General features: G+C 45.4%; 1 protein-coding gene across 1 annotated transcript; it reads right to left on the reverse strand.

The window, feature by feature from the left end:
• Window positions 1-753: 753 nt before the first annotated feature.
• LOC119950306 (cytochrome b-c1 complex subunit 1, mitochondrial) lies at window positions 754-25,767 on the reverse strand. The gene is made up of 13 exons (XM_038772579.1): window positions 25,688-25,767; window positions 19,013-19,153; window positions 18,424-18,510; window positions 16,404-16,533; window positions 15,478-15,676; window positions 14,363-14,442; window positions 12,418-12,533; window positions 9,366-9,509; window positions 8,477-8,637; window positions 7,583-7,668; window positions 5,217-5,305; window positions 1,806-1,881; window positions 754-1,051 (listed from the first exon to the last, which is right to left on the reverse strand). The coding sequence occupies exons 1-13, from the start codon at window positions 25,754-25,756 to the stop codon at window positions 987-989; spliced, it is 1,443 nt and encodes a 480-aa protein (XP_038628507.1). The 5' UTR covers window positions 25,757-25,767; the 3' UTR covers window positions 754-986.
• Window positions 25,768-27,771: the final 2,004 nt, after the last annotated feature.

Here is a 27,771-nt window from a genome sequence, read left to right on the forward strand (position 1 = left end):
ATCTGTATCTCTAGCCCCTTGAGACCTTAATCTAACAACTGAAATAGTTTTGTTGGCAAAGCTCTAGCCCAAAGTAATAACGGCATTTAAGCACTTACTGCATGCCAGGCACTATATTAAGCGCTGTGGGGGAGGGGGAGAATACAAGAAAATCAGGTTGGACAGTCCCTTTCTCACATCAGGCTCACAATCTCAATCCCCATTTGACAGATGAAGTAACTGAGGCACAGAGAGGTGAAGTGCCTTGCCCAAAGTCACACAGCAGAAAAGTGGCGAAGCCGGGATTATAGCATGGTACCCAAAAGTCGATTCCTTTTCTATAAAATGCCTGCCCAGCTCTGACCAGGGAAAAGAAATCAGCAGGACTTTACCGAAGGATGAAAGCTCAAGAGCGATGTTGGCCAAAGTGTCCGTGAAAGATTCCTTGCCATTGTTTTACTTAATGTACTGTTCCTTCCAACCCTCCAACGTATCCCTCCCAGTTCCGAGCCCTTCCTCTGTCAGCTGGAAACTGTGTACCCGGAGTTGGAAAATCTTACCACACATATCAAAGAACTCATATCTGTACTGACAAAAGCATCACTCAATGGCCCTCAGCATTAAATGGACTGTGGCTTTTGCTTTAGGCTGAAACATCCCGAACTGCAGACATCCCATCTTCATTTTGGAAATCTTTACTTTAGGCTAAACTTCCATCTCTTACCGCCATCAGATGTACTTATTTGCCAAAAGGAAAAAAAAAAAACCACTTCCTCCAATTTAATTTATTTTTATTTAGAAGTGATTACAGCTTTTGGTTTGTTTGCCCCCACATCCCCTCTCCCCTCCATGATCTGGATTCAGTTAACCAGGAAAGGACATTTAGCAAGAGAGAGAAAGAAAGAGAGAGAGGGAGGGAGGGAGAGAGGGAGGAAGAGACAGACTTTCCTAGAAGGGCCTCCGTGGACCACGATGTCACTATTCCTGCCCTTGGGTGAGCTTGGAGTTTAAAAGCGAAGCCAAAACATGCCGCTGCGGATGCGGTTATAATCTGGGAGTTGTTCGATGGGACCTGAGTGAACAAAGCAGGGTTAGAAAACATGATGTGGAGTTTGCACAGACCAAGATGGGGGAAAGAAAAAACAAAACCCCAGTTCACTGCTGCTGAACTCATGATATAACAGCTTTCTCCCCACCACTGTGGGACACAATGTAGGACAAGAGGCCCCAGGAAATGCTCAATGGCCCGGCAGGCCAGCTTTCCCAGAGGCATTAGCTTTGTTCCTTCAAGATCACTTCCTGCTTGCTCCAACTGTACAATGACTAAAGTCCCAGATGACACAAAAACCCCGAGACACCCCCAGCCCCCACCAAACCCCACTTGAGACCAACTAATAGGATACTAATGGGCTCTGCTCTGTTTTCACAGAGCCAAGTTCTACCCTAGGAGGTGAGTGTGGGAGAGGAGAATTCACCACATACTTTGGCGGGAAGGGGATCCGCTGGGGCAGGTTTCCTGAGAGGGAACTCCCCATGACTGACAAGGGAGCAGGTCAGAGCAGCACAGTGAGGAGCCTCACACCTTAGCTGTTTTTTATAAAATAACTGGAGCAGCTTGGATTGTGCAGGGACAGGAGTGGAGGTTGTCTATCGGTGTGCACACGGGCGCACGTACACACACCTCTCAACCCTGAATTAATTTCCATTTCACAGAAATACAATTCTCCCACAAAGTCACAATGGGGCTGATGGTTTTAATACAACTTCAGAAGCAAGCTTGGCACTGCCCAGTTTTTCTAGACTTCCCACAGGACAGAGTCACTTACCAATTCCAGCAACTGCAGGGCACTGGTCATATATGTATTTAGAGCAAACTTCCCGGACGGTGATGGCATCAATAGCCTAAAGGAGAATCAATCACATACACACATAAAAGTAAAGAGTTATCTGCCTATAAATTGATATTGCTGAAGATTACTCCTAACTCTGGCAAAGCAGTTTCTGTCCACTCCTAACATCTCTGAGGAGGAAGAGAATGCAATGCTGTCAGAACCACCCAATTACAGACTAATTACTACAAAGTGAATAATTATAAACTACCCTCCTTTGCCAACCTCAACATTACACTGAAGACGCAAGTGATTACTACAAACAGTTCAACAGCTGGAGTCAGTGGTTCTGAAGTGTATCCATGACCATTGTGAGAGCGCTACCAGCAAGATAATCAAATAAATGCAAAGAATGAAACTATCCCTTTCAAGGACGATACAGTTTTTCATGTATTTTATAAAACTTGTTTACCTAAACACTATCAACTTCAAACCATTCGCCATTATTAATCAATCAATCAATCGTATTTATTGAGCACTTACTGTGTGCAGAGCACTGTACTAAGCACTTGGGAAGTACAAGTTGGCAACGTATAAAGACAGTCCCTACCCAACAGTGGGCTCACAGTCTAAAATGGGGAGACAGAGAACAAAACCAAACATACTAACAAAATAAAATAAATAGAATAGATATGCACAAGTAAAATAGAGTAATAAATATGTACAGACATATATACATATATACAGGTGCTGTGGGGAAGGGAAGGAGGTAAGATGGGGGGATGGAGAGGGGGACGAGGGAGAGAGGAAGGATGGGGCTCAGTCCGGGAAGGCCTCCTGGAGGAGGTGAGCTCTCAGTAGGGCCTTGAAGGGAGGAAGAGAACTAGCTTGGTGGAAAGCCCATTATATAATTTTTTTAATTGATCACAGAAATGTCAGGCAGGTGGAATAGTGATCACAGAAGTCCTTGCAAAGTACTTCTCCAGAAGCCCAATTCATTAATTCTCACTAGCTTCTATCCTACCTACCCCGTTTCCTGCAACTCTACCCGCCATCACCCCTCCTTGGCTCCCTTCTCTTTCCACCCTCACCTGCCATCACCCTCCCCAGGCACGTGCTGGGCATGAGATGAGGCAAATGACATTGGCAATGCTGAAAGGGGTGTGATCGCTGAAGTGCAGGTGTCCCCTGGCATCAGTCGTCGTCCCTCCCTGCAGCCGCCTTTCCCTTGTGCAGGAACTAGGAAACGAGCGGCCCAAGATGTTCCCCACAAGCCACTGATAAGGTAAAGGATTGTGGCCCCACAGATGCTTTTGAGCTCGAGTAAACCTAAGCCACCTCCTTATTCTCTCCGGATGCTTTATGGGGTTATCACAGGGCACCCTTTCAGAAAGCAGAATTCTTGAACCCCAAGTGGAAGTAACATGCCCTGGTGGAAAGAATATGGCCTTGGGAATCAGAAGACCTGGATTCTAATCCTGACTCTGCCACTTGCCTTCTGTGGAACCTTGGGCAAGTCACTTCTCTGGGCCTCAGTTTCACCTGAAACAATGGGGGACTAAACACCCGTTCTCCCTCTCCCTCTATGTCTGAACTGAATATCTTGTATCTACTCTAGCTGATCCCAGTTCCCACCTAGAATTGGCAAAATCCCTACCACACTGCAGAGTTGATCTGCCTTGAGACACCAATCACTTTACAACACTTCTTCTATTGCTCTTTAATAGGTTTGGGATAATTTAAGGCCAGACTGCTTGATGTCAGATGTTTGCCACCGGACCTAGACAGGCCCAAAGGCTCTCACCCAAGTCGGCAATCAGGAGCAATCGGAGCTGCTCTCTCTCTTCCCTCTCCATCCTATCCCTACCTCCAGCTCCAGGGTATAACTCCATATCCCCTATTATCCAACCAGAAACTATACTGTTGTCAGGCATGTTGCCTAGCAACATTATGGTTGCCAAGAGCACAGCACAGCAGCCATCACAGGTCAGGGAAAGTGTCTGGGCAGCACCTGCAGATACAAGGAGCTGAGTGTAAACTAGAATATGGGGCCTTCGGACCCAGAGGGAAGTTGAGAGGGTGTGTCTTTGTGCCTACTCAGGTCTTTGGCTAAGCCTTCTTGGGACATAGAGACCCACAATTCTGGGTTAACAGGGAGGAGGAGTATGGAACATTCCCTTTTTTTGAAAATACTGCAAGGTCAGCTTGCTGCTCAGAACAGAGCCCAGAGGACCAGGCTTGCAGACAGAATGACTGAGTTTTACTCTCACTGTTCTCCCCACCTATTTTCTGAAAGGAAGCGATGAAAGCTCTGAAGTGATGATAGCAGTGCACATATCCTCAGGAGACCAAAAGAGAAAGATAGCCACTCCCTTATCTTGCCTCCACTCTGGGTCTACCAGCTATTCATAAAAAATTCTGCTCAGTAATACATGTGTTTGACACCCCTGTTCTATGAAATTATAGACAAGTATATTGCATGACTTTGCAGGTTAAAAAAAGGCTCTACAAAGTAGAAATCTGAGATTGATTTTCAGACTAAATGAAACTCAGGTTAATTCAGATAATTGAGAGTTCAAGTAACCTTAGCTGAGTTTGGCCACCTTGGAGGAATGTATCTATTTCAATTATCCAAGATTCTTTCCTCAGTTACCTCAAATGGCCCCAGTTCAAATAGCTACTAATGAAGATAACCATGGTTTGAATAATCCATTTTCTACTCCATACACGTATTTTGGCATCTAAGTCCTATTTTTCTTTTAATTGGCCATCTTGATGAACAGCCAAGTTAGCCCTGTCAGAATGTCCAGAAAAATACGAGGCAGGGAGAAAGAAATTGAAGGTTTATGACAAGATTAGGTCAAATCAGAAGAACACAGGGGTATGTTGGACTGCGTTGAATGAATAGGTCTTAATTCAAGGGCATTCACTGAGTCATTAACGTCAAATGGTTCTTGAAGGCAGGCCAAGGATTGTAACCAATAGGCATCCTATGGTTCTTGGCAACAAGTCTCACACCCAGAAACAAAGACCCCTGAAGCTATGTTTTCAAAAATGGATTCCAAATCAACAATCTACGTTTGTAGGCAGCTAAATTCTGACCTCTGTCCAATCTGGATCACTCCCCCACACGCCAAACCTTGGTGCGCTACTTGATGAGGCAAGTGACTGTGAGCCCACTGTTGGGTTGGGACCGTCTCTATATGTTGCCAACTTCTACTTCCCAAGCGCTTAGTACAGTGCTCTGCACACAGTAAGCGCTCAATAAATACAACTGAATGAATGAGAGTGCACAGACCCAAACAGTGGCCCCAAAATGGGACACAGGTTTACAGTCCTCTTCGGAAACGTCTATCCCGGAATAAAGAGGAGCTCTAACCAACTCTTCTGGCAAGAGCCAATACTTACAGCGATCCTGCTTTCCCACTCCGACAAGGGAATGCGGCGGCCATAGGTCAAGAGGCTGCGTCCAATGTCCTCACATACTGGGGTGGTACCTGCAACAGGGGTACACGTGCCTTTAGCAGTATAGCCTAGAAATGGGGGTCCTTGCTGGAGGACCTCTTCGAAAGCTTCTGTAATATTGTACTCTCCCAAGAGCTTCGTACAGTGCTCTGCACAAAAGCATTCAATAAATGTAAATAAATTAAAATATAAAAGCAGCAGCATGGCTTAGTGGAAAGAGCATGGGCTTGCGAGTCAGAGGTTGTGGGTTCTAACCTCAGCTCCGCCACTTGTCAGCTGTGTGACTTTGGGCAAGACACAACTTCTCTGTGCCTCAGTTACCTCATCTGGAAAATGGGGATTAAGACTGTGAGCCCCACATGGGACAACCTGATTACCTTGTACCTACCCCAGTGCTTAGAACAGTGCTTGGCACACAGTAAGCTCTTAAATACCATCATCATTATTATTAAGTATGATCGAATGAATAATTACTATCATCTTTTTTATCACCCACAAATGCTACCTTGAAGAAATGCCCAGGGAAAGCCTGCTTGATAACCAAATTCGAGAAAGCTCTCATTCATGGGGATCACTGCAGTTCTGGGAAACTGAATTCCCACCTGTTTGGAGAACGCAAGAGAGACCGGAGCATCCAGGCTCAGCCAGATATCCCAGGACCTCAGAACGACTCCATGGTCTCAAAGCCAGTGCCCAATAGCTTAGTTCACCAAACACGGCTGACGGTTCTGCCAGTTTCAGATTTAGCACCACCCTCAGATGCTCTCTCTCCCTGCTTACTGCTTGTTTTAGTTGATTTGACAATTAAGGGAGAAGGCCCCCAAGATCTCACCCCCAAGTTGAAAAGCCAGTGTGTTTGCTTGTCAAGAAGCCTGTGTGGGCTTTTCCAGTTCAAATGGGATCCCTGACCCTACTCTCCGGACAACTTCCCCTGAGAACAAGGGGTGGGTCAGATCAGGGCCCCTACAAGTTTGGATCTCCCTACCATGCTGCAGGTGGCCAAGGAAGATTGGAGGGTGGCCAACTTGGTCAACAATGCTGGAGTCTCTGGTGCAATCTCCTAAAGAGCTCTGGAGATTCCCTGAGCAACTCAGGGCATCCATCGGGTGATGGCTCCTGAACTGGGGAGAGATTTTTGCCCAAATCTCTTCCCCCTACCTTACTTAACAGCAGATGTTACAGAAACCCAAGGAACCTGACACCAAAAACCAACAGAGCCAACAGCCCTGATATCTCTGGCCTCAACTTCACAATTCATTTGTGAAGCTGAGATGGGGGAGCTCGGGGCAGTAAGCTATGTCAGTTTTATTGGGGAAGGAGTCCTCTCGTCCACTCCCTTGGAGTGCTCAGAGGGGCAACAAGGCAACCTAAGGGACATGGGGGAAAGGTAAGAACAGCAAGCTGTGACAGCTAATTCTAGTTCTCAAATGGCAACGCCCGCCCCCGCCTCACCTCTTACTTAAAGAACCCATTAGGGAAGGTTCTAACTCCCTGAGTTGTCTAGCATCCATCTGTTCTAGCAATCTTGACCCCCGCCTCCTTTCTTGCAAACTCACAGGCAAGCTGGTGGGAGGAGGATGGGGATGAGACAGTGATTGCTGCCCTAAACAGGCCAGAAATCCAAGGCCCAACCTGGCCGGGTTCAGAATTTACCAGAGTCCTGCAGTGAGACAGTTGAGGGGAAGTGACCCAGAACTCACTTTCAGAGTGCTGCTGCACATGGGCCCAACAACTCACTAGGGCTCTGCTGCAAGTCTCTCCAAAGTGAATGCTTATCCACTGTGGGTTTGGGTCAGGCTTTCTTCTACTCTGGCAGCACCCTGGCCCTCTGTCCTACAGCGTGGGATGCTGGAGGCCATTCAAAACCAGCCTGAAGCCCAGTCAGGTTCAGCCTTGGGCCAAACCAACATGAACTGGGAGGTAGGAGGGGGGGCTCTAATGGGAGCAGGATGGAAAAATGATCAGGAGGGAGATGAGGGCAGATGGTGGGGGGTGGCGGCACAGAAAGATTGGCAGAGAGTCAACCTGTAGTAGCAGAGATGCTGTTCAGCTCTAACCAATGTGGCTGGTAACTAGCGGACTTGAGCATCAAGTAGCGATCAAGCTTTTTACTTCTCTACAACACAGTGCTTAAGAAACAACATTTTCTTAGGATGCCCGGAATAGCCCTACAATGTAGCACTATTCTGGCCAGGCATATTAACACTAAACACAGATCAGCAGCCAGGCTCACACTTTTCCTTCTTTAAAACAAACTCAGATCCAACCAAAAACCTTCCATTATGGCTTTCCGGTGTCTGGAAACATACCGTCCAGTTGGGCCAACAAGGCATTTCTCAGGATGTTCTTGCCTCTGGTCACCTCACTTTCTGTCGCGCTGGTACACAGGCGCATCCTAAACAGGTGGGAGAAAAGGGAAGAATGGCTCTTAGACACCTTGGCCAGGTTGGAGAGGACAATCCAAAGGCTTTTCTTATGAGCCCTATGAAATACCCTTTTCATCAGTTCAGCATTCTAACCAGTTACCATAAAGACAGCAGAAACGTTGCTTCAGAAAGAAGACAACCAGAGTGTACGTTAGGACACAAAATGTAGGAAAAAAAGGGAAGTAGCTACTAGATGAATGATTTTTTTTGGAGCCCATTGGCAAGGGTGAGTTGAAGTAATAAAGGAATGGTTTTTGTAAGCTCCAGAAGAGCGGGAATCATATCTGTACATTATTTTTATAGAACACACAGCTCCATAACACAGGGGTTACGCTCTGAGAGACCCTTAATCGGTAACCGTATGCTTGTGCATGTGGCTTTTCCCCCCTCAACATCACATTCTCTCCAGATTAACAGATGTTCTGGGAAGGCTGTTCCTAATTCCCTAGTAGTATTATATTCAAAATGCATAATAAAAACATGTTATGGAAGAACTGATTAAACCTAGAAAAGCACTATGTACCCCGAGGCTCTTATGTATAACATTGCTACCCTTCTTTTTGCTAGGCATCTAAAACATTAGCACTGGTGAGCAGGGAGGTTGCAGCACACTGACAAATTTTCAGCTAAAAGCAACTTACATTTATGCAGGATGATTTCTTTGGCGGAGGGGGCTGCGTGTAAACAAAGGCCCACACAATCCCCCTTGGAGCTTATAAGGAGACGGACAGTATAAAAACCAACAAACCCCAAAATGGAAACTGATCAGGCACTTACCACTGGCCCTGTGCAAAAAACATTGTGTCATCTATATTCATTTTATCAGTGACAAAATGGATTCCAAAAAGACCCGTTTCTGAGTAGCAGATGTTGAAGGTCTGAAAACTCTGACAGACTTTATTCGCTGCAGCAACTGCGGCCAGAGGACTGGATTGATGCTGTAACCAAATTTAAAAAGTCAGAATCAGTTTATGTTGCCGCAGTGTCACCTTAATACCGTTTATCCGCCTCTAAGAGAGCTGAAGCAACCAAATACATACAAGTTCTGATCGAATTTTCTCTTTCTTACAATAGATATCCTGCCTCCACAGAATTTGTGCAGGCTTTCCTATATAGTGTGGGTCTGTCTGTCTCTCCCACTCTCCCTCCCAGCTTGGGGCTGCCATGAAAAAATTAGGAATAAGCACTTGTTCAGTGACAGTGGGTGTTTCTTTCTTTCTTCCTTAAATGGGATGACCTGTAGGTTTTCTGGTCCTCTTTCAAGTACCATCTTTGAGGGCTCAGCTTGAAGAATGTCCAAGCCAGATGAGGTCACATATTTTCTAAACTTGGGTTTCTCAAATTGCATCAGGAACAAACACTAGACAGCTTGGGAGCAATAATCTCTTCATTCCATCAGCCACCTTTGGCACTCATGGGTTTGCCTGTACAGTCTCATTCACTACAGTTTTTGGTTTACTTTTGTTGTTGTTCTCATTTCTACTGGCTATACGTACAAATTGTGTCTGCCCTGTCTCCTCTGTTTCTTAGGAATCTTCCAAAGGGGGAAAGAAACCAATGTTACAACTCAAAGTGACTGCCCAGCTAATTACTTTTTTCTCCACACCAATGCCCCAAAGTTGTTCCAGAACCTTCAAACCCTCCACCCTAAAGAACAGTCTCTTACCGGGCCTCCTCCATAGGTAAGGTCATAATGACCAATGATAGAGTTGGCAACAAGGAGGGCGACATTGTCTGGATTGGACCAGCCAGGTCCCTCCACCGCAAAAGCAACATGAGCCAGAGGTAAACCATCATCTCGGTGTCGGATCTGAAAGAGAGACAACCCCAAAATGGAGGGGGCAGTCAGGAGTTTAGTCTCTTCAAAAGCATATGAAAAACAACTACAGAAAAATATCAGCGTAACCCTGGGCGCTACAAAATACAGTTCCTAGCCTTTTACTGGCATCCTACAGTCTCACACACAATCTTGGGTATTTCACCACACCCTAAAAAGATTCTTTGGTTGTGAAATAGCCAGCAATATTGAGAGTGTCACACAGACAGAAATGTTCCATTTCAGATTTTTGTTTTTAATGGAATTTGTTAAGTCTTTTAGACTGTGAGCCCACTGTTGGGTAGGGACTGTCTCTATACATTGCCAACTTGTACTTCCCAAGCGCTAAGTACAGTGCTCTGCACACAGTAAGCGCTCAATAAATACGATTGATTGATTAAGCATTCACTACGTGACAAAAACCATACTAAGTACTGGGGTAAAAACAAGATAATCAGACTAGGCATAGTCCCTGTCCTACACCGGGCTCAGGGTCTAATGGGGAGATGGAACAGATGTTTAGAGATGGTGAAACTGAGGCGGCACAGAAGCTAAGTGACTTGTCCACAGTCACACAGCTGGCAAAGGGCAGAGCCAAGATTAAAACTCAGGTCCCTTAACTCCCAGGCCCATGCTCTTTCCACTAGACCATGCTGCTCTCAACTTGAAAGTTAAGATTTCAGATTCAAGATATGGAGTAACCCTGCTCACAGCTCACTTGTCAGAAATTTTACAGTAATTCTCCAACAGAATTTGATGAGAAAGACAAGTATGCATCGGTAATAGCATCTAGTACTGATTTACCTGGTAAGCTACAGTTGGGAACCACTGAATTAGACTGTTAAATTGCAACACAATTTTGGGAGGATTCTCTCACCACTCTCACATGAGCTCACCATCATCACTTCCTCACACTTATCCTATCTTGGTGAAGTTCCACTACCTTCTCCTACTCACCACATCCTGCCACTTACCACACTGGCACGATGTCAACTTCTGCAAAATTCAGACCTGACTCCCAATGTTTGTCAAGCTTTTTAAGTGGCTCGCGTAAAAAAACCCTGCAATATGCTGAATTAATGCATTTTAGTATCCTCCTGAGGTAATTAAGGGATATTCATCCATTATCTTTATTTTCCAAATGACAAGTGTCTCAGGTCACACAACGTGACAGAGGGGGAATCAAACAACTCCTCACTCTCAGTTTTCACATTCACTCAACTGCTAAATGCTGCTGGTATTCCTCCACATTACCTGAATCTGCAAGGTCCTCTCCTCCCAAACAACTACCACCCTAACAGCAGTTAGTAGTTCTAGTATTTATTAAGCGCCCAAGTGCAGAGCTCTTTTGGGAAAGAATATGTAGATGACAGTTCCGGGTCAGGGGCCTCTCAAGCGTCTCCTCCCTCGTCTCCCTGACTCCAGCCTTTTCCTCCTCGGTGACGGAAACCCGGCCCAACGCTCAGTATGTTCGGATGATACAATTTCTGTTTGTTCATGCCTTTGAATTGTGGCAGTGAGTTGTTTTTGACTCCACTAGTTTTAGAAATTAGTCTAGATGGGTAAAGCTATAGGGAGTTGTTCTTCGGTGCAGAGATGATGCTAGTGACAAGATGGCATCCAAGAGACAATCTTCCACTCCATGAAAACTCAGCAGTGAACCTTTTCTGGACCCGTCATTTAGGTGAGCATTGCTCAGACACCAATGTTTAAGGGAAGAAAGATATGTCCTACTGTCAGCAGGACCCGCACTGAATCATCCATGGCATGCACAATGAGATGGCTGGCAGGGAGTACGGTCGGGTGTTGCCGATAGTCAGCGCAGGGTAACCGCGAGACCCCCAGCAGCAGCTGCCACCACTGTGTGCTTACCCATTTGGTAAACCACTGGTGAGTATGATACTCAGTGGGGCTGAGTAAGGGTTGAGAACCAGAGGGCTTTTCCACTTTATTATAAAAAATAAAGGGAAAGGCCAAAGGGGGAAGGGGGCAGGGGGAGTCAAGAACAACAGGGAAAAAAATTAACTGCACTGTTGTCCTTTACAAAATAGACAGACATGACCGGTGAATAGCAGGAGCATCAGGACAGAGCACAAGCAGGTGGGCAAGGGCAGTCATTTCAGGAGCAGCAGAGCGTCACCCGACTGCAAAACCAGTGCTTCGATGAGAACAGACTTCTCAAACAAGATGTACCCAGAGGTCATGCCCACGAGGCACCCATCATCAAGTCGTACAGCCTCACCCAGGCCTGTGGTGTTGACGCCACACCCAGCCAATCCAAGAGATGCCGTAATTACTGGGCAATGAATTCTCATCATCGCACAGTGGCCCAATCAGAAGAGGTACAGTATGGAAGGGACACTTGCAGACACTGTGAGAGCAAGGTGGAAAAAGTAAAGAATCCACATTCTGCATCACCCAATTTCCTCCACTCTGGGTCAGACCCTTGGGAGGCAACCACAAAGGGTTGGGTAATGGAAGTGGCGGTTGCATAGAGTGGAAGAGTGAGAAAAGGGAAAAAATGAATTTAAGATATGTGGAGCGGGGTGTTCACAACGACATCACCACACTCTTCTCCAGGTTAGCCAGGAAGCTTGGGGCGGGGGGACCTCGGTTCCCCAGAAGGCCTCCATCTTCCTAGGCTAAGCCAGCATGGAGATATGGAAGTCAAAAGAAAAAGGAATAGAGAGGGGGCATACCCTGCTTGCAGCCCTATTCTGCCTAATCCTGGGTCTGAAGCATAAGACACCAAGGTCCATAGCCGCTTCCTTAAAATCATGCATTTCGACCACCAAATTTACTCTATAAGGCCTCAGGAGTAAGGTGATCTTGCAATAGAAGCCTGAGTCGCTTCACACTTGTGTACACTTCTTTAAGACAACGCCATTCCAGAGGAGTTTACCTCACTTCCAGTGAAACGGCACAAGGGAAGGACAGGCACTGCATCCTCTGCATACTCCACGGGGACTCCGCTAAAGTGCTGACTGGCAAGATCTACCAGCTGCTTATGCTCCACACCTGGCAAAGGAACAAGTCAAGAAGAGCTTCTGACCCCGAGTACTACTTGAATAGATTTCACTTTAATATCACAGTCCCAATCCCTACCCCAGAGAAAATATCTCAATGACCTTCAAATCAGTTTAAGGGCTCCATTTACATACTCTGGAGTAAAAAGATATGTTAGAGTTGTCCTTTGGTTCAAAGATGTCACTGCCAACGTCTTCGAGAATTTCTTGCACTTGTCCACGAAAACACAATGGTAAACCTTGTCTGGTTCCCTGCCATTTGGGTGAGCACTGCTCAGACACCAGTGTTAAGAAGAGAGAGGTATGCTCTACCACCAGGAAGACATGCGCTTGAGTTACGTTTGCAGTAGCTGTGATGGCTTGCACTGAATCACCCACACTCACCAAGAACACTTGTGCCCTGCAGCAAACTTTGCAAGAAGAACAGGTGCAGTCTTCGGTCACAGGATATCTGAGACCTCAATGGCAGCGGTCACCACTATGCTTTCACCTACTTGGTTAGTCATCATTGAATAAGATATTCAGAGTGGTTTAGAGGGGGGTAGTGGGGGGAAGGCAGGACCATTTCTACTTTATTGTGTAAACCAAGGGAAAGGCCAAAGACAAAAAATTGGGAAAAAAGGGGGGATGCAAACCTATAAACCCATGCTGTTGTCCCTTACACAATTAGACGGACCAGAGCAGGTGACTAGCAGGAGCATCAGAACAGGGTATAAGCAGGTGGGCAAAGGCAGTTGTTTCAGGGGGCAGCATCACCCGACTACAAAACCAGCCCCGTCACCTAGCGCTCTGATGAAAAAATACGTATCCAGAAAACATGTCCACAAGGCATCCATCATCAGGTCACATGGCCTCGCCCAGGCCCGTGGTGTTGATGTCACACCCAGCCAAACCATAAGCTCCAAGAGATGCCATAATTACTGGGCAATGAATTCTCATTGTTGCACAGTGGCCCAGTCAGAAGCACTACAATATGGATGGGACACTTGCAGAGTGAGGGGGCAGAGTGGAAAAAGTAAAGAATCCACACTCTGCATCACACGAGCCAGGAGAGAAACCAGGAGAACACTGATTTCCTCACAAACTCCTTCCTGGGTCAGGCCCTTGGGAGGCAGCCAAAAGGGGCTGGGTAATAGGAGTGGTGGTTGCATGAAGTGGGGGACTAGGAAAAGGGGAGACACATGAATTCAAGGTATGTGGAGTGGAGTTTTCACGTAGGCAACAACACACTTCTTCAGGTTAGCCAGGGCAGGGTTCCCCAAGAGATACCCACTTGCTTAGGCTAAGCTAGTGCAGGGATTTGGAAGTCAAAAGGAATAGATGTGAAGGTCAGGATGGGGGCAAGTGAGAATTTATGGCAGTAACACAGTAAAAAGGGGATCTGACCAAGAGAAATCATGGGGGAATACAGAAAAAGGACAGAAGCTAGAGTGATGCCACAATTTTGACAGGTTTCCAGGCACACCCCATGAAAAAATTCTTCCCTCAAGGAAATTCACCTCTACTTTCCAGAGTGAAGAGACTCCAACAGGCTCAGAAAGAACTGCAACCACATGTAATATATTCTTTTTACACTCACCAAGCTGCTTCTTAGAAAACTAAGAGGAACAGAAATACCTTTCAACATTAATATCACCTTCGGTACCAATTGAGGTCCTGTGTCCAGAGCATTGTATTAGGCCCTTGGAGAACATACAAAAGCAGCAAGAAGCACGACTGAGGAATTTACAGTGTATTAAGTGGCTGTAAAAATAGGCCATCCAACCTAAAGTCACCTTGTGCGGAAAGTTGGAAGTTGGTAGCAACAGAAGAGATACTAACCTCCTGCAGCAGCCAGAACCATCCGAGGGGCCTTATAGTGAATATTAATAAACTGAGTGAGATCTGCCCGGGTCAATTTCCTGAAGGGGGACAAAAATGGCGGTGGCAAGTTTGAGATCTTCGAAGTTCAAAAGCATACCAAAATGATTCACAGTCGAGTAGGGAAGGGAAAATACCATAGGCAAGCATTCAAATACATCTATTATTATCATTATTATTACTTTGGTATTTGTTAAGAGCTTACGGTATGTCAAGCACTGTTTGAAGCACTGGGGTAGATACAAATTAATCAGGTCGGGCACAGTCCCTGTCCCACATGGGGCTCACGGTCTAAGTAGGAGGGAGAACAGGCACTGAATCCCCATTTTACAGATGAGGTAACACAGACGAGACACAAGGGAGTTTAGTGACTTTCCCAGTCACACAACAGGCAAGTGGCAGAGCTGGGATGAGAAGCCAAGTACTCTGACTCCCAAGCCCGTGCTCTTCCCACTAAACCACACTGCTCCTCTCTGGTGCCACTCTAGGACATCTGCAGTAAAAGATATAAGATCTCACCAGCAACAGACTCGTTTTTGAGTGTGATATTCATCTACACTTATGGATAAACAGAACAATATTGTTCAGGGAAATAAGCCTCTCTGAACATACTCTTTGGCACCTATAATTCAGTTCAGCCCCCCGTAGAGGGAATTCTTTTTCCCCCCTCTAATCACAAGAATAAAAGAAAAGCTCTTCAAATTCCAGGCTGTTCCAGGGTCAACTGTCTGAGAATATGAACAATCTTTTCAGAACAGACACCAAAACGAATGGTCTACTACTCCTTGGTCTGACAGGCCTGGCTATCCAAATTTTCACTCCTCCAAGCAACAATTTACCTTAGCTGACTGAAATTCCAGTCATGTTAGCCTTGGCAGCTGAGAATAAACACACACAGAAGTGCACCTGTACCACTACAAAGGAAAAGGGGGATGAGGCAGGACAGCTAAATTAGCTGAATTACTATACTAAGGCAAAGCTGTGAAACTAACTCGGTAATCCCTTCAACAGAAGAAATACAAAGTGGACGTGGACTTGCAAAGTTGGTACCTGTCACTCGAGGTTTGCCTACTCACTTGGCATTCTCACTGGATCCTTCAACAGACTGACCAAGTGCAGTGCCTTGGAAGGCGGTTGCATGCAAATAATCAAACACAACATCACGCAAGCAATTGTCGTTCTCTTGCATCTCCCGAAGAATGACATCTCGCTCCTTCTCAATCTGAGAATCCTCCATGCTGCAATTCTGCACGATGTCAGCCAAGATTTCTACAGCTGAAAGAAACACACTAGGTGAAGAGTAGAAGACCTCGGGAAGAAGACATGAAGGCTATTCGGAGAGAACATAACCAAGGGTCTGAACCAATATGGCAATGGGCCACCTAGGCCAGTGGTCTGCCTCCAACAGTGGCCCCCCACAGGAGGCTTGGAGTGTGATGATTGATGACGATGATGGTATTTGTTAAGTGCTTACTATGTGCCAAGTACTGTTCTAAGCGCTGGGGGAGATATAAGGTAATCAGGTTGACTCACGTGGAGCTCACAGTCTTAATCCCCATTTTACAGATGAGGGAACTGAGGCACAGAGAACTGAAGTGACTTGCCCAAAGTCACACAGCTGACAGGTGGTGGAGCTGGGATTAGAACCCATGACCTCTGACTTCCAAGCCCGTGCTCTTTCCACCAAGCCACGCTGCTTCTCTGCCCTTTTGAAATCCACCCCATGGTTAGTGGTGTTACTTTTCAAAATGCCTAACTACTCCATTCTGGACCTCTCCCCCATGGTCTAAAACTTAATGGAACTGCCTAGGTCAGCAACATCTAGCTCTTTAAGAAAAAAAAAAATGACCTTCCATTCTTGTCTTTTAAGAGGTTTTTGTGATGGAAGGGAACAGGGATCCACAGGACCAAAGCCTACCTGAGCTATTTACCTAAAATGGAAGCCTTAATCTCCCCGCCATCCAATCCCCAGGTGGCCATAGTTTGGACATGATGCTGCTACCTTTGGGAAGGTCCTTGGACAAGGCTTTGATGTAGTACGCTGTATGCTCCCGATTGCTGTAAGCATTGAGGTGGGCCCCCATGCTCTCCACTTCCTTTTCCAAGGCATTACCAGGGCGATTCTTTGTGCCCTGAAAGAAACCAAGAGAGAAATAAAAACATATTACCTCTACTCCAAGATGCCTAGCACAAGACAGAACTACCCTCAGTCTGGATATTACTTTTGCCAGAACACTCTAAGGGTTACCCTTTTTGAAAGAAGCCAGTGATTAATTCAAATAACTTTAGTTGCTACCAAAACACTCATTGAAACGAACACATCCTATCACTAAAAAATTCCTGCCTGTTTGGATAATCACAAAGAGCTCAGATGAGGCTCAGTGGGAACTGCCACGTTAACAGCTACTTCTCAGCAACAAGTTGTCACCTATTATAGCTATTACTGAATTCCCCTCATGATGGAATACCACTTATGAACTGGAGGCTTTCACAGATTTAACTCAGGTGGGTAAAGAGAAGAATAGTCAGAATAACCAAATACAGTGTACTTTCTATTATACAGGAGTAGATCATCCTTGCTCTCGTTTTGGGGGCGGGGGGTGGGGGGGAATGGGGAGGGATGGGGGGAAGAAGAGAGAGAATGACACAAAGGGAGGCAAGGAGCCATACTGGAGCAGAGAGATTTCCAGACTCTGCAGCAAGTCACAGCAAGCAGGTCTAGCGTAGTGAGCAGGGCCTGGAACACAACACCCTGTTCAGCACCATAGCTAATATCATGGCTCGTGCGGTGAATACGGGAAGTTTTCTGGCTCAGATGCACTACCACATCAGCCGCTTGAGCAGAGTGCCTGTATGGCTGACACAGTGGCATGCCTGAGCCAAAAACCACCAGTCTAAGCTATGAAAGGCCCTTACCAATTTTCCAGACTTTCCAGTTTGCCAGGGCCAGAGGTTGACCTGGGAAAAGTTGAGAGCTGGCAGGAGTTTTTTTTAAAAATAGTGCTTAGCATTAAAAATGGTGTCCACACTCATCTTCAAGAAAAAGGATGACCAATCAGCCCTTTTTTTCCTTATCAGGCTACAAAAATGACTGCTCCCTATTTCCCCAAAATTTGAAATCCTATAGAGCAATCATTTTTATAAATCAGAAGTTGAGCCATTTATCACAAAATAATTTAAATACAATAGCTTCCCTTTAATTAAAAAAAATGGAAGATCAGTATCTTTGTTGCATTCTTAGTACTTACTGTAGGGCTTTTTTTAATGGTATTTGTTAAGGATATACTAGGTGTCAGGCATTGTACTAAGCGTTGGGATAGATACAAGCAAATCAGATTGGACACAGTCCACATCCCACACGGGGCTCACCGTTTTAATGCCCATTTTACAGAAGAGGTACCTGTGGCACAGAGAAGTGAGATGACTTGTCCAAGGTCATACGGCAGAAAAGTGGGGGACCAGGATTAGAACCCAGGGCCTCAGACTCTCAGGCCTGTGCTCTTTTCACTAGGCCATGCTGTGTCTCATTTAAAAATTAAGAAGAAGAATTGTGGTATTTGTTAAGCACTTACTGTGTGTCAAGCACCATTCTAAGCACTGGGGAAGACAGAGGATAATCAGGTCAGACCCAGTCCCTATCCCAAACAGGACTCAAAATCTATTTAAAATAATATCTCCCTTAACTACACCCAGTTCTCCTAAAACAGGTGGCTGGGTTCATCCAACACCCTGCATTAAGGAAAACTCCCGGTGTTCAATGCACATAACCCACTTCTTCTGACCCCCTGCTGATGTCCTGGGTCTAACCAGGGCTGCACTAGCAGACAAAAAGTCCCTCATTTTCCAATAATGGTCTAGCCAAAACAAGTACTGAACACACACATATTCTGGCAGAATTGAACTGAATGACAATCGATGGCTACTTAAGTAAAAGGTGATTGATACTGGCATGAAACACCAAACACTAGACGCTCTAAAGGTTCAGAAGCCACATGGAAGTACCAAATGTGGCTTTGACTTACTTTAAATGCAAGATGTTCCACAAAGTATCCTGCTCCATTGTTCTTCTCATTTTCATAACGGCTACCTACATCAATCCACACACCCACCTAGCAGAGGAATGAACAAAACGATCGTTAGCTTGCCCAGCGTCTCACAATTGACCCTGTCACCAAGAACTAGGCTAGAACAACATCTCATCTCTGGCAAAATAAGCCACATTTTTACATTTTGCCTTCAACTTAGTCAATGCTATTAATCATGTCAAGCCAACCACAGGATAAAAGGATATAGATCGTAACGCTATTCAGGCTGAGCATATACATAATTGCAAGGGCAGAAAAATCCATACAGTGATGTCCCATTCCAGGCCCATTCTAAAGCAAGCTGCCACTTTTGCCTGATTTGTTCAGTGATAAGTCTGGCTGCAGGACAGCTGCAGCCTTTCCCAAATCACAGAGTGCTCTTCCCTATAAGGCTGGCAGGGTCCCAAACCTATCTACCCTTTTAATCAGAAGACTGGAAAGGAGGCTTAACTCAGAAGCCTGAGTGTAATCTAAACCAAGAGGACAGATGCAGACCACAGCTTCCTGTTGAACCCACCCTACTTACTGTGCAGGTAGGCTGATTGGAGTTCTCTGATGCCACACGGAATCCATTGTCCAGAGTGCTGACATGAGTCTCTGGAATGTTTTGGAGTGCCTGGACATAGGAAGCAGTGCTACGAGTTGCAGGCAGCTTCAAAAGAGATGGCTGAAGAAAGAAAATCATCAGAAAATGACTCAGTGAGGACACGATCAAAACCAGCTCAAATAAATATATTATGATACTGATTAGGCACCTGCAACGTGCGAAGTCCAAAACAAACTGCTTCAGAAAAATCACCAGAACAGAATCATTCAGGAAGTCCTCTGGCCCACAAAGGGCTCATAACCTAAAGGGGATAGGGTGGATAGGTGTCTGTCTCCCCCTTCTAGACTGTGAGCCCATTGTTGGGTGGGGACCGTTTCTATATGTTGCCAACTTGTACTTCCCGAGCGCTTGGTACAGTGCTCTGCACACAGTAAGCGCTCAATACGATTGAATGAATACAAGGACGACAAAAGGGGAAAAAAAGCTAAGATAAAGTAAATTAAGAATTACAACTGTGGATTACTCAAAGGGATGGTGCTCTGTCCCCTTGACTCTAGGCAGGGTCAAACGGCTACAATCCGTTCAACATTCCCAATGTTGGGATAATAGGCTTCTGCCCATCATCCTGGAGGCAGGACTTAGCAGAAGAGTGGAGGTAGTCCTAGCTCTCAAGCCACCCCTCAAAGGACCCAAAGAGCTCCAATGAGTGGGGTGGGGAGAGATTACAGGCCAGGTGGTACCTGGCTCCTGCCCACACTCTTGGCTTCTGGGTGGGGAAGATCTAGCTCTCAGGGTGCCCAGCAGGAGGGTATAGGCAGCTCCCAGCACATTTCACTCTAGGCGGGAATGTTACAGCCAGGAGACATTCCCCCTAACATTCCCCTGGGAGTATTGTTTTGGGCAACAAGTCAGATGACTGACAACTACAGTCCAAGGAGAAAAAAGGACAAATCACACTCCTCCAATGAAACAATGGGGCAAAGGTCTGGTGAAGCCACTGAAGTCACTACTACAGTCCAGTTTACAACCCTTATGCCTCCCAATACTATATGCATTTGGATTTATACCCCGCTTTGAAAAAGAAGCAGTGTGGCCTAGGGGAAAGAGCACAGGCCTGGGAGTCAGAGACCTGGGTTCTAATTCTAACGGGTTGAAGCAACATGGCTCAGTGGAAAAGAGCATGGGCTTGGGAGTCAGAGGACATGGCTTCTAATTCCAGCTCTGCCAGTTGTCTGCTGTGTGACCTCAGGCAAACCACTTAACTTCTCTGTGCCTCAGTTACCTCATCTGAAAATGGGGATTAAACTGTGAGCCTCACATGGGACAACCTGATTACCCTGTATCTACCCCAGCACTTAGAACAGTGCTCGGCACATAGTAAGCACTTAAATACCATTATTGTAAGAAGCAGCGTGGCTCAGTGGAAAGAGCCTGGGCTTGGGAGTCAGACATCATGGGTTCAAATCCTAGCTCTGCCACTTGCCAGCTGTGTGACCTTGGGCAAGTCACTTCACTTCTCTGTGCCTCAGTGACCTCATCTGTAAAATGGGGATCAAGACTGTGAGCCCCACGAAGGACAACCTGATTACCTTGTATCTACCCCAGCGCTTAGAACAGTGCCTGGCACATAGCAAGCGCTGAACAAAAACCAACATTATTATTATTAATCCTGGCTCTGCCACTCCTCTGCTTTGTGACCTGGGGGAAGTCATTTCACTTCTCTGGGCCTTAGTTACCTCATTTGTAAAATGGGGATTAAGACTGTGAGCTCCACGTGTGGGTCAAGGACTGTGTCCAACCTGATTAGCTTTTATCTACCCCAGTGCTTAACAGAGTGCCTGGCACTGTACTAATGTCACACAGTAAACTGACCTCACCAAAGGATTACTTAAAAACATATCAAAATGATTCTAGAACTTGGTCTTTTAAAGTACTGTACAGTGAAATCTAGTTTTTTCACTTATTTTAAAAGCCCAAATACACCTACTTGTTTGCTATTTGTATTTTCCCAAAGGAAAGGCAGAGGGGACATCTTAAAAAAATTATGGTACTTGTTAAGCGCTTACTATGTGCCAAGCACTGGGGTAGATACAAATTAATCAGGTTGGACATGGTCCCTCCCTGCCCCACACTGGGCTCACATTCTTACCCCCCCCCTTTTTTTTTAAACAAAGGAGGTAACTGAGGCACAGAAGTGACTTGCCCAAAGTCACACAGCAAATGATGGAGCTGGGATTAGAACCCAGGTCCTTCTGACTCCCAGGCCCACCACGTTCATTGTGTTTATAAAAAGTTAGAAGCGGAATCTTCACTTTCAGTGCTTAAATCCTTTCCTTTCAGCAAATTGATAGTAAGAACAATGAATGACATAAAAGGATTTACTGACTATTTTATTACTGTCTGAGCAGTTGGACAATGGTATCTGAACTGTTGCTTTGGGTGGAAGGGGTGGGGAAACACCATCCTACATTCATGATTGTGGCCCAAAGTTCCTAGGCATTCCCCCTCTAGGTAACTGTCTTCACACAGGTAGCAGGGGCTTCAACGCCCTACTGAGAGCTCACCTCCTCCAGGAGGCCTTCCCAGACTGAGCCCCTTCCTTCCTCTCTCCCACGTCCCCCTTTCCATCCCCATCTTACCTCCTTCCCTTCCCCACAGCACCTGTATGTTTGTACATATTTATTACTCTATTTATTTATTTATTTATTTATTTTACCTGTACATATCTATTCTATTTATTTTATTTTGTTGGTATGTTTGGTTTTGTTCTCTGTCTCCCCCTTTTAGACTGTGAGCCCACTGTTGGGTAGGGACTGTCTCTATATGTTGCCAACTTGTACTTCCCAAGCGCTTAGTACAGTGCTCTGCACACAGTAAGCGCTCAATAAATACGATTGATTGATTGATTAATCCCCATTTTACAGATGAGGGAACGGAGGCACAGAGTAGTGAAGTGACTTATCCAAGGTCACACAGCAGACCACTGGCAGAGCTGGGATTAGAACCCATGACCTTCTGATTCCTAGGCCTGTGCTCTATTCAATATGCCATGCTGCTTCTCCAGTGGGGGGTTAAGACTGTGAGCCCCACGTGGGACATGGACTGTGTCCAACCTGATTACTTGGTATCTCCCCCAGCACTTAGAACAATGCGTGGCATGTAGTAAGTGCTTAACAAATGCCATAAAAAATAAAAACACAATAAAAAAATACAATACAATAAAAATTGTATTGTATTTCCCTTCCCCTCCCCACAGCACTTGTATATATATATTTGTACAGATTTATTACACTATTTTACTTGTATATATTTACTATTCTATTTTGTTAATGGTGCACATATAGCTCAATTTCTATTTGTTCTGACGATTTTGACACCTGTCTACATGTTTTGTTTTGTTGTCTGTCTCCCCCTTCTAGACTGTGAGCCCGTTGTTGGGTAGGGGCCATCTTTAGATGTTGCCGACTTGTACTTCCCAAGCACTTAGTACAATGCTCTGCACACAGTAAGCGCTCAATAAATGCGACAATGAATGAGCAACGGATCCCAAGAAGCCATCATCATAAAGCCTCCATCACACTCACCTTGGCCTAGCAACCTAAAAACATTGTTAGTTCCTGCCCAAAACAGGTCCAAGAAAGTAGCGTGGTCTAATGGAAAGAGCATGGACCTGAGTTCTAATCCTAGCTCTACCATTTGCCTGCTGTATAACTGCGGGAGTCACTTCACTTCTCTGTGCCTCAGTTTCCTCACCTATAAACTGAAGACTTAATACCTGCTCTCCCTCCCACCCACTTAGACAGCAAGCCCCTGGTGGGATGGGGACTGTGTCTGACCTGATTATCTTGTATCTACTCCGGTATTTAGTACTTGGCACAGAGTAAGAGCTTAAATACAATCAAGAGCCCGGGCTCGGGTGTTAGAGGTCATGGGTTCAAATCCTGGTGCCACCACCTGTCAGCTGTGTGACTTTGGGCAAGTCACTTAATTTCTCTGTGCCTCAGTTCCCTCATCTGTAAAACGGGGATTAAGACTGTGAGCCCCACATGGGACAACCTGATCACTCTGTATCCTCCCCAGTGCTTAGAACAGTGCTCTGCACATAGTAAGCGCTTAACAAATGCCATTATTATTATTATCATCATTATGACTCCTTTGGAAAAATATACAGGTCGCTGTATATTTCTGTAACTTTTTAATGGTATTTAAGTGCTTACTATGTGCCAGGCACTGTACTAAAGCACTGGGTTAGACACAGATAATCAGGTTGGACACAATCCCTATTCCACACAGGTCTCACGGTCTCTTCCCACTTCTTTCTACTAAAGCACTGGATTAGACACAGATAATCAGGTTGGACACAATCCCTATTCCACATGGGGCTCACAGTCTCTTCCCCATTTCTTTCTCCTCCTGTATGCACTTTTCAAACATTAAGGGGAGGAAGCTTTCCCCTATTCATTTCAGCAGTTCTGCCCCACTTAATCAGCTAAATACAACCACCTGTGGCACTTCCAGCGCTTAGAACAGTGCTTTGCACATAGTAAGCACTTAACAAATGCCATTATTATTATTACCTACTCATCATTATACTCCTTTGTGGAATTTAAGCCCTCTCTCCCACCAAACTGTAAGCTCCTTGAAAATCACAGGTTCACGCCTATTATAATGTTCTCTCCCAAGCACTTGGTCCAGCGCTCTGCACACAGGAGTGCTCAATAATCATTTCTATTTAATGGCTGCAGAAAACACCATCAATCCGCCGAAGTGGCCCGCACTCTCAGAGCAGGGAAAAACAGGTTGACCTAAAACCACCAGTCACTTCCCTCCTATTTCAGGCCAGGAGAGACAACGACCCCTAAATTGTGCAGCAGCTGCTCAGCCTCGCCATTTGCAGCATGCCCACGTGGAAATGCCCACCCTTCCTGTCCACAAGCAAATCAGGCCAAATCCAGGCCCCAAACTCGAGCTCCGGATTTTCAGCACATGCAAGAATCTCCTTGTATCCCCTTACTAACAAGTCGGAAGAATATATTTCGCTTAATACAAGCTTCATAGCGTTTTCATAAGTCAGGCAACTGTCCAGCGCTCAGAACAGTGCTTTGCACATAGTAAGCGCTTAACAAATACCATCATTATTATTACTAGGGGAAAAAGCAGACCACAGTGATCTCCCAATGACTTATAGCCTTGCTCACCATTCTAGGGCTTGTAGTATTTGAATCCTTTTAAAATCTTTGGGTCTAGAGAATTCCGTAGCAATATTCCAAAATGGTTAACACATCCAAAATTTCTATTATATTTTAATTTAATCCTCAATTATTTTCCTTTACAGGTTTTTGGGAGAGACCAGGGAAAATGAAAAGGCGTTTAATGTCAAAATAGCTGAATCTCGGACAGGCCTTAGGATGAGTCTCAACCACGTTCAGAAAAGGTCACCCTGTGGAACCAAACCCCTTCAAATGCTTCTACCGGGCCTTTCAAGAAGGCAGCCAAATAGGAGGCAAAAGAAAAAAATATCTTATTAGGCGGGGTGAGACACCTCGCCAAACACCACTGAAAAAGCAAGGAAATGTGTATTAAACCCGGAGACGCTGAAATGTCGGAACCGGGTCCCCGGGCATACACCTGGCCCTTACTTAATAGGTATAAAATCCTTCCTAAATCTTTAACCTACTTGAAAAGGTGCCTGCAAAAACGGAGGTGAGGGAGGATATGGATTTTGGGGGAGGCTCAGTGGAAAGAGCCCGGGCTTTGGAGTCGGAGGTCATGGGTTCAAATCCCACTCCGCCACTTGTCAGCTGGGTGACTTTGGGCAAGTCACGTCACTTCTCCGGGCCTCAGTGACCCCATCCGCAAAATGGGAGTAAGACTGTGAGCCCCCCGTGGGACAACCTGATCGCCTTGAGCGCTTAGAACAGTGCTTTGCACGTAGTAAGCGCTTAATAAATACCATTATAATAATAATAATGATGGCATTTATTAAGCGCTTACTATGTGCAAAGCACTGTTCTAAGCGCTGGGGAGTATACAAAGTGATTAGGTTGTCCCACGTGGGGCTCACAGATTTAAACCCCATTTTACAGATGAGGGAACTGAGGCCCAGAGAAGTCAAGTAACCAGCCCAAAGTCACACAGCTGACAAGTGGCGGGGCCGGGATTTGAACCCATGACCTCTGACTCCAAAGCCCGTGCTCTTTCCACTGAGCCACGCTGCTTCTGGTAATAATAATTATTATTATTATTATTATATGTTCAGTGTGTCCCGCAGCGCCAGGGAGGCGAGGCCCCACCGTGACCCGAGTGACCCCTAAGGGTTTCGAAAGAGGGAGGCACAAACCTGATGATCTTAATCGGCCACATGGGCCGAGGCGGCCAAGGCAGCCAGCTTCCCGAGCCCCTCTGACGAAAGCTGGGCTCGGAATCCCCTCAGGCCGCCATGACCTTCCCTCAATGACTGCAGGACGAAAGCTGGGCTCGGAACCCCCTCAGGCCGCCATGACCTTCCCTCAAGGGCTGCTGGGCCTAGCGGGGCCCCGTACCCGCCAAGGGGCTCCGGTGCGCTACTGGGCGGAATTCCGACATTACCAAAATCAATACGACGGTTCCCGTGAAGAAGAAGAAGAAGAAGAAGAAGAAGAAGAAATAACTTACCGAGCGGCAGGCCCGAAAGAAGGACCTACCAGCAGCACCGCCCGCCCGGCACACAGAAGAAGCCGCCATTTTCCTCCTCTGACTCGCCCAGACTGTACTGCGCATGCCTGCCACAGGCAGGTCGTTCCTTGCCGGCCAGAAGGCGCATGCGCAAAAGCCAGGCGAGTGGGCGGAGCCACTAGTGCCTCTTATTTGAGGAGCCGGTGCTGAGGCGCGAAATCATCATCATCAATCGTATTTATTGAGCGCTTACTATGTGCAGAGCACTGTACTAAGCGCTTGGGAAGTCCAAGTTGGCAACATATAGAGACAGTCCCTACCCAACAGTGGGCTCGCAGTCTAAAAGGGGGAGACGGAGAACAAAACCAAACATACTAACAAAATAAAATAAATAGAATAGATATGTACAAGTAAAATAAATAAATAAATAGAGTAATAAATATGTACAAACATATATACACCGTAATTGCACTAGTCTAGATTTGCTTCTCCTCTTCCCCTCCTTTCAAGGTTCAGTCATCCAATGGCTGGAATGATGAGGCAAAAGCCTCGTGAGTGTGATGAGGGGAGGGCAAACGGGGGCAATTAATTTATAATGCAGTTATGTTAGAACTTGCTTTCCCCAACTTATGAAAAATACTTTTTCCCCCTTAAACTTATGGTGAAGTCAAAATGAAATGGAATAGGAAGTTAGAACTTTCTTTCTCCAACTTATGAAAAATACTTTTTCCCCAGAAACTTATGGTGAAGTCAAAATGAAATGGAATAGGAAGTTAGAACTTTCTTTCTCCAACTTATTAAAAATACTTTTTTCCCCATAAACTTATGGTGAAGTCAAAATGAAATAGAATGGAAAGTGTCTGGTTTGCTTATTCATTCATTCAATCATATTTATACAGTTGTGTTAGAACTTTCTTTCTCCAACTCATTAAAAATACTTTTTCCCCCGTAACCTTATGGTGAAGTCAAAATGAAATGGAATGGAAAGTGTCTGGTTTGCTTATTCATTCATTCAATTGTATTTATACAGTCGTGTTAGAACTTTCTTTCTCCAACTTATGTAAAATACTTTCTTCTCCGTAAACTTATGGTGAAGTCAAAATGAAATGGAATGGAAAGTGTCTGGTTTGCTTATTCATTCATTCAATCGTATTTATACAGTCGTGTTAGAACTTTCTTCCTCCAATTTATGAAAAATACTTTTTTCCCCTTAAACTTATGGTGAAGTCAAAATGAAATGGAATGGAAAGCATCTGGTTTGCTTATTCATTTATTCAATCGTATTCATACAGTTGTGTTAGAACTTTCTTTCTCCAACTTATGAAAAAACCTTTTTTCCCCGTAAACTTATGGTGAAGTCAAAATGAAATGGAATAGAAAGTGTCTGGTTTACTTATTCATTCATTCAATCGTATTTATACAGTTGTGTTAGAACTTTCTTTCTCCAACTTATTAAAAATACTTTTTTCCCTGTAAACTTATGGTGACGTCAAAATGAAATGGAATAGAAAGTGTCTGGTTTGCTTATTCATTCATTCAATCGTATTTATGATTTATAATTTATGATTTATGATATAAGACTGTGAGCCCCACGTGGGACAACCTGATCACCTTGTATCCCCCCAGTGCTTAGAACAGTGCTTTGCACATAGTAAGCGCTTAACAAATACCATCATTATTATTATCGAGAAGCAGCGTGGCTCAGCGGAAAGAACCCGGGCTTTGGAGTCAGAGGTCATGGGTTCAAATCCTGCCTCCGCCAACTGTCAGCTGTGTGACTTTGGGCAAGTCACTTCACTTCTCTGGGCCTCAGTTCCCTCATCTGTAAAATGGGGATTAAGACTGTGAGCCCCCTGTGGGACAGGCTGATCACCTTGTAACCTCCCCAGGGCTTAGAACAATGCTTGGCACATAGTAAGTGCTTAATAAATGCCATCATCATTATTACTATTCTTGAGAAGCAGCGTGGCTCTGTGGAAATAGCACGGACTTTGGAGTCAGAGGTCATGGGTTCAAATCCCAGCTCTGGCAATTGTCAGCTGTGTGACTTTGGGCAAGTCACCTAACTTCTCTGTGCCTCAGTT

This window comes from Tachyglossus aculeatus, chromosome X1 (assembly GCF_015852505.1).
Source record: "Tachyglossus aculeatus isolate mTacAcu1 chromosome X1, mTacAcu1.pri, whole genome shotgun sequence".
NCBI lineage: Eukaryota > Metazoa > Chordata > Mammalia > Monotremata > Tachyglossidae > Tachyglossus > Tachyglossus aculeatus.

Bases quoted from the DNA above. Each gene is read 5' to 3' on its own strand.
- LOC119950306 (XM_038772579.1), bottom strand. From the start codon at position 25,756: ATGGCGGCTTCTTCTGTGTGCCGGGCGGGCGGTGCTGCTGGTAGGTCC. The intron at 19,154-25,687 runs GTAAGTTATTTC...TTCTTTCTTCAG, and splicing joins TCTTTCGGGCCTGCCGCTCG to CCATCTCTTTTGAAGCTGCC. The intron at 1,052-1,805 runs GTAAGTGACTCT...TTGTTCACTCAG, and splicing joins CCCTGCAGTTGCTGGAATTG to GTCCCATCGAACAACTCCCA.